Source organism: Setaria viridis, chromosome 5 (genome assembly GCF_005286985.2).
Source record: "Setaria viridis chromosome 5, Setaria_viridis_v4.0, whole genome shotgun sequence".
In the NCBI taxonomy this organism is placed as follows: Eukaryota; Viridiplantae; Streptophyta; class Magnoliopsida; order Poales; family Poaceae; genus Setaria; species Setaria viridis.
Window position 1 is genome coordinate 19,239,565 of NC_048267.2, and position 7,194 is coordinate 19,246,758.

The following is a 7,194-nucleotide window of genomic DNA, read 5'->3' on the forward strand; positions in this document are numbered from 1 at the left end:
GGATAAAATAATGGTTTACTAGCTAGGGGTCTGTAGCTACTCCTCAAAGGTAGGTAAAACAAGGAAACAGGGTAAAACAATTATCAAGGCATGGCTAAAATATTGGCTATGCAATCCATTATCAAACAAGCATTATAAGTAAAGCACTAGCAACTAAGCATGCATAGGCTCTATATGTTTGGGAGTGACATGACACCTTGTCCGAAGTCGTTCGCATCCTCCTTAGGGAAGTCGGGGTTGTGAAGGTTGTCCTGGTCGAAGCTCGAGTCTAACAGAGCGAGATACGACGAAACGTAAATTAAACGGCATAACATCTAGGCAAAAACTCCAGGAAATCCAAATTTAGAAGATCCAAATAACCTCAAACTAGCTACAAACAACACGGGCTTGATTTTACGAATTTAATGCAACTAGTTTCATATTTTTCTGAGCTAAGGTGAATTAGTTATGAATTTTTGAAGATTAAAGGATTTATTAATCATTTATTTAACTCCGAAAAACATTTATTATATAAGGGTGGCACGTGGCGGCCTAGGAGGGGGCCTAGCTACAACGCAAAGCGAGCAGCGTTGCAGCATAGCGTGCGGCGAAGCAAGGGCATGGCACGAGCTGCGATGACGAGCATTGGCAACATCTACCCGTCTAGGCCACGGTCTACCCTAGCTACTCCAAGCTACTAGCAGGACAGAAAAGGGCAGGGCTCGGCTCGGCTTACGGGGCTATCTCGTCTGAGAAGAAGATGATGGCGGCGTGCTCCGACGGCAACGGCGGCTTCACGGCTTCTCCGGCGGCAACGGCTTCGGGCGACGGCTTCTCTTCCTCGCAGATGATGCCTTCTCTTCCAGCCTCCTTCCTTCTTCTCCCGTCTCCCCTTCTCATCCTCCCGACCTTCCTTCCCTTCTCCCGGACTCCTTCTTTCTCCTTTCGAACTCCTCCTTCCTCTAATGCGACCCTCCTCTCTACCCTCTAGAACATAAAATGGGTGACCCTCCTCTCTACTCTTGGCTTTAGTCCAAACTGATCTTGTATTATATCAGTTATTCTTACGGTCCAATCCACTTGCTGCTGATGTTGCTGCTGCTGATGTGCAATCGGCTGAGGAATCGGCATGTGCTGTTGAACTTGTGGCACCGCGATTAGGTGATAGACTAAAGCATGTTGTAGGTCTTGCGGCTGGATTGTCGGCTGAGGGGCCGACGGTTGCTGTCATGTGGGATCAACATGACGTAGTGCATCCGCCACCTCGTCGTATAATACTATTGGCGCCGCAGCTCTGATGGGATTTGGAGCACTTGCCCCCCTGCCAATTTCGGGGGTAGTCTGCTGGTATTGCAGGGCTATCGGCCGAGAGGCCGATGGAAACGATGACTGCACCAGAGATTTTCCATAACTAGTGGACGGATCCAGGTCGGCAGGTATTCCCGCCGTTCCCCACTGCGCCGAGGTTGCAAACGGCGATTGCACGAGGGAAGCCGGTGCAGGGTAAAACAACGCTTGTGATTGGTAGGGCGCTGCACTGTTATAACCTAGGGATATTCTGGTGTTGTACCCCCCACTCTACATCTGCATTGGCTGAGGAGCCGATTGGGACATGTTAGGCGCTGCCGAGAAGCCTCTGACTGGTGCGGTAATGGGAGGGGCGTAAGCTGGTCCCTGATACCCCTGAGCCGTGCCGTTGACCATGGAGCTGATGACGGCGTTGTAGACTGTGTGGGTCATCACCTTGGACTGATCGATCATAGCCTAATACACAGACTGCTGGATCATCTTAGACATCTTCCCTAAGTCTTTGGTGATGGTGATTTGGCAAGGAGTTGGGAGAGCGGTCTTTCTAACGGCCTCCCTGCTTCTAGTACGACTGAAGGTTTGCAGGCATGCCTTCTTGTAATCTTCCATAGCCTTTGCCAACTCCTCCCTCTAGTTGTCTTTGAGATCTGCTTCAGTCACTTCAATGACGTTGTCTTCTGAGATCTCAGCAGCTTTCGACATGTTGGATCTTGCTTTTGTCCCTCTGGGCGTGCCAAAAGTGTGTTGACGCTAAAAATAAGATGATAACTCTCGGCGTCGGACACAGGACCCGGGAGAATTTGCTTAGCTCCTGTTCGGGTTATCGCCCTGGTGCGGTTCACGAGGCGTGCCAGTCAATCTGACATGTTGATTGACAAGGAAAGAAAAGTATTAAATTCCAGGGTTTCAATCGGCTGAAGTTCTGATCTATTTTAGAGGACATATCAGTGAATCGACCGAATTAATGTAAAGATAACTGGCTATGAAATAGCTGATGATCGCGTAGCAATTGTAAAAGAAAGTACTGGAGTAACCCAAACAATGCTACAGAAATAACACTTGGAACATATCTAATCGACTATATGATGATAAATAAAAGAGAATGATGATAAAGCCGACAACTCGTATCTCAAGCTGGATAACTAGTGATAAAAACTAAAAAAACAAGTAAAACCTATAATTCTAGTAGATATCGATAACTGGTGATTAAATCTAAACGAAACAACAACGATGGGCCCAAAGTTAAAGCTTAGATATTATTCGATACGCGGAACTTACAAATTGGTCGGAGGTCGTGTTGATGCAACCCTGCCAACTCGCACGAACTCGTGAAAAGAAAGAGGATTTGGCGAAGTCGCCGACTTGAAAGTAAAATAGGTAGAAAAAGTAGATCTGTATTGATATTTTTTGTGTTGTTTTACAAGCCTTACGAGGCACCTATTTATACCCTGTTACAACTAATTTCCTAACCAACTAGGATTTATCTCTAATTTAAAGATAACAAATATTTACACATGAACACAACCCGCATCGGAGTCAGTTACTATTTTCCTACGGGTCAATCTTCATCTTCGGCTAATCACCATCCTGGCCCACTTTAGGCCTACATCGGCCAAGCTATTCTGGCTCCCAATCGGCCAGTCTTCATTGACTCCCTCAGCTAATCGGCCGAAACACTGTAGCTCTATCGGCCGATTCCCCAACTATAGCTTCTTGCTTGGCGCATTGGCCACTTTCTCCTCTTTGACGCCAACCTTAACACGTGTCAAAATCTGGCGTCAACAACTTCCTCCCACAGAGAGCTTCAAACTGTGAAATTTGGAGACTGAACTGGTAATTGTTGTTATAGGAAAACTCTGCAAAGGACAAACTGCTCTCCCAATCAGACCCATACGTAAGCACACAAACTCTCAGCATGTCTTCCAAAATCTTGTTCACCCCTCAATCTGCCCATCTGTCTGCGGGTGGAATGTTGTGCTGTAATCCAAGGTAGTTCCTATTGCTTTGCCATGTAGAACTTGGCCACAAACTGTTGACCTCTATCGGACACGATGCTCTTAGGTGCCCCATGCAACCTCAAAATGTTATCCACAAATAGCTCGGCAAGCTTCTCAACCCTGAAGATGGTCTTTACCGGGATGAAGTGGGCTACCTTGGTGAATCTATCGACAATCACCCAAATAGAGTCATTCCCTTTCTGAGTTCTGGGCAATCCCACAATAAAGTCCATGGAGATGTTCTCCCACTTTTACATTAGTATCTCAAGCGGCTTAAGCATACCCGTCGGTCTCTAGTGCTTAGCCTTCACCCTCTTACAAATATCACAACAGGTAACATGGTTTGCAATATCCACTTTCATATCTTTCCACCAAAACCTCTCTTTCAAATCTTGGTACATCTTTGTGCATCCTGGGTGAATAGAGTACCTCAAATCATTAGCTTCCTTCAGAACAGCCTCACGAATTGCTTGTTCCTTGGGCACACAGATCCTATCCTTCATCCAAACAGTGCCTTTGTCATCTATCCTATAGTTAGTTGCCTTGCCTTTCATCATTAGCTCCTGGAGTAACTCAATCTGTAAACACTACTCCTGTGCCTTCCTGATCCGATCTTCCAGGTCATAAGCCACTTGCATCTCACAAAGCTGTCCCTGCTCAACTATCTCCAGCTTAAGCTTTTTCAACTCCTCACACAGATCAAGCTGCTCCTCCTTCACCATAAGGTTGTTGCAGTAGGCTTTCCTGCTTAGAGCGTCGGCCACAACGTTGGCTTTCCCGGGGTGGTAGTGAATCTCCAACTCATAGTCCTTGATGAGTTCTAGCCATCTCCTTTGCCTCATGTTCAACTTAGATTGGGTGAAGAAGTACTTGAAGCTCTTGTGATCGGTGTAGACTTCACACTTGTTGCTGATCAAATAATGCCTTCAAATCTTGAGGGCATGCACAACAGCTACCAACTCCAAGTCATGTGTCAGGTAGTTCTCCTCATGCTTCTTCAGCTGCCTCGAAGCATAGGCCACAACTTTCCCTTCCTGCATCAGTACACAACCCAGTCCTTGCTTGGAAGCATCACAGTACACCACAAAGTCCTTCTTGATATCGGGCAAGGTCAACACTGGAGTAGTGGTAAGCTTCAACTTAAGCTCCTGAAAACTCCTCTCGCAAGACTCAGAGCACTCAAACTTCATGTTGTTCTTCAACAGTTTAGTCATTGGCTTAGCTATCTTGGAGAAGTTCTCAATAAACCTACTGTAGTATCCTGCCAAACCGAGAAAGCTCCAGATCTCTGTCACGTTGCATGTTGTCCCCACTCTGTAACTGCTTCAATCTTTGCTGGATCAATGGCCACACCTTTTGCTGACAACATGTGACCTAGGAAAGCAACTTCCTCCATCCATAACTCACACTTGCTGAACTTGGCATAAAGTTGATGCTGCCATAGCCTCTTGAGCACGATCCGAAGGTGCTCCTCGTGTTCCTCAGATGTCTCTGAGTAGATCAGAATATCATTAATGAACACTACCACAAACTTATCCAGTTCCTCCATAAAGACCTTGTTCATCATGTTCATGAAGTAAGCAGGTGCGTTGGTCAAGCTGAAAGAGACCATGGTGAACTCGTACAACCCGTATCGAGTCGTGAAAGCTGTCTTTGAAATGTCGCTCTCCCGAATCTTCATCTGGTGGTATCCTGATCTCAAATCAATCCTAGAGAAGTACTTTGCCTTTCTGAGCCCATCAAGTAGATCGTCGATTCGAGGCAGTGGATACTTGTTCTTGATTGTCATGGAGTTAAGAGTCCTATAGTCCACACACATCCTCATTGTCCCATCCTTCTTCTTCACAAACAAAACGGGCGAACCCCATGGTGAAGCGCTTGGTTGAATGAACCCTTGCTCGAGCAACTTCTTCAGCTGCTTCTTCAACTCATGAAGCTCCTCTGCCGACATCCTGTATGGTCGTTGTGCTACTAGTCCTGCGCCGAGTATCAGATCAATCACAAACTCCACATCCCGATCTGGTGGTAGTTCTGTCAGCTCTTCAAGAAACACATCGGGAAACTTGCACACTATGGGTACCTCCTCAAGTGCCTTAGAGTCCAAACTGCATAGCATCGGAGTTGGCTCGGGGTACAATGGTTCAAACTATACTTGAACTCCACTCGGATGCTCCAACCTAATGAAGCGGGGGTTGCATGAGACCAGTCCCTTGTGCTTAGCCATCCAATCCATCCCTAGGATCACATCGATGCCTGAAGACTCCAACACCATCAAGTCTGCTAAGAACCACTGCTTCTCGATCATGAACGGTACTGCCTTGCACTCTAGGATTCTCCTGACCTCTCCTAGGGGAGAACTTGTGATAATAACCTTTGGTCGAGGCATAGTGGGAAGAGACCGTTCTTTCACAAACTTGGTAGAAACATAGGAAAACTTAGCACCAGTATCAAACAAAACTGTAGCTTTAACTGAATCAACCAAAAACTCAGTGGGTGCGACATCTGGAGCTGTTGCGGCATCCTCAGCTGTCAAGTGGTTTAGGCAGCTTCGAGTAGGTGGTGGAGCTGACCTTGCCAGGTTCCTCTGTGGCTGTCCTCCTGGGGTAGGTGTCTTGACTGTCATCTGGTACTGACCTGTGTGGACTTGTCCTCATGTCTAAGCCTTCTGTGGACATTCGTACGACTTGTGACCGGGCTGACGGCAGGTGTAGTAGATGATCCCCTTGGTGCCCTCTGGTGCTATAGTCTGCTGGGGTCTTGGTTTCCACAAACCTGAACCTCCACCTCCTGCACTGGGGTTCCTGTATTGCTGCTGCTGCTGGGCGGGTAGCTGCGCTGCCTCTGTTGCTGATGGAACTGTGGTGGTCCTGTCCTTGGCCTCTAAGATGGCCCTGAGCGTACAAACTGGTCCTGATACTTTCTCTTGAAGTCACGGGACTCTTCATACTCCAGCCATGACTTCTCAACCCTAAGTACCTTCCCCACTAGAGCGTGCAGGTTCTGGCAGTCGTGCATGGCTAGGTGCATCTCCATGCCGTGGTGCAGACCCTTGCGGAACCAATACATTTTCTTCTTCTCAGTGTTGGTGTCATCTGGTGCATACCTCATCAATTCGTGGAACTTTTTTGCATATTCCTGCACCTTCATGCTGGCCATCTTTAAGTTTCTGAACTCATTGGCTTTCTTGTCCATGACTGCCTCCAGGATGTGGTGGTCACGAAAAGCTGTTGCGAACTTGTTCCACATGAGTGAGACAGGTTAGCGTAAGAGTCACAGTAACTGTCCCACCATGCACGTGCTGTCCTAATCAGCTGGTGTGCGCCAAGAGCCACGCACTCCTCTTCAGTGCAGTCTGTTAGGTCCAGTTTCTTCTTGATCTTTCTCAATCAGTCGTCGACATCTAGTGGGTTGTTAGAATTGTCGAATGTGGGTGGACGAAGCTTGGCGAACCCCTCAACCTTCCTCTGCAAAGTCTCAACTGGCGGGTTCCTGCGCTGTCCTCCCTACTGGTTGATCTTTAGCAAAGCATCAGCTATAGTCTGCATTGGCTGTGTCTAGACAACCATCACCTCTGCAAGGTTGGCTGGTGGCGGTGCCTGCTGGTCCTCCTTACCCTCCTGCTGAGCCTCTCCCTCAGCACCAGCTGCATCTCCTGGTGCCTTCACCTCCGAGCCTCGGCCACCACATCCTCCACGGCGACCTCCATGGAGTGCACCTCGTGGAGCGCGACCACCTCGAAGACCACGACCTTTGTCGGGGTTCGGCCAATCCTCGTTGGCCGCCTCTTCGAAATGGTGCAGCAACCGTCCTGTTCTCCTTAGTTCTGACATCTATTCCAAATTTGATCGTAATCAGTGGTTAATCTCAAGATGTCAGGTAGGGGGTTAGGTAATTTTTAAAAGAAGTTATA

General features: G+C 47.7%; 1 protein-coding gene across 1 annotated transcript; it reads right to left on the reverse strand.

Moving 5' to 3' along the window:
* Positions 1 to 5,430: 5,430 nt before the first annotated feature.
* LOC117856298 (uncharacterized) lies at positions 5,431 to 6,530 on the reverse strand. The gene is made up of 3 exons (XM_072293951.1): positions 6,202 to 6,530; positions 6,057 to 6,151; positions 5,431 to 5,933 (listed from the first exon to the last, which is right to left on the reverse strand). Exons 1-3 carry the CDS (start codon positions 6,528 to 6,530, stop codon positions 5,431 to 5,433), a joined length of 927 nt encoding a protein of 308 aa, XP_072150052.1.
* Between the last annotated feature and the right edge of the window lie 664 nt (positions 6,531 to 7,194).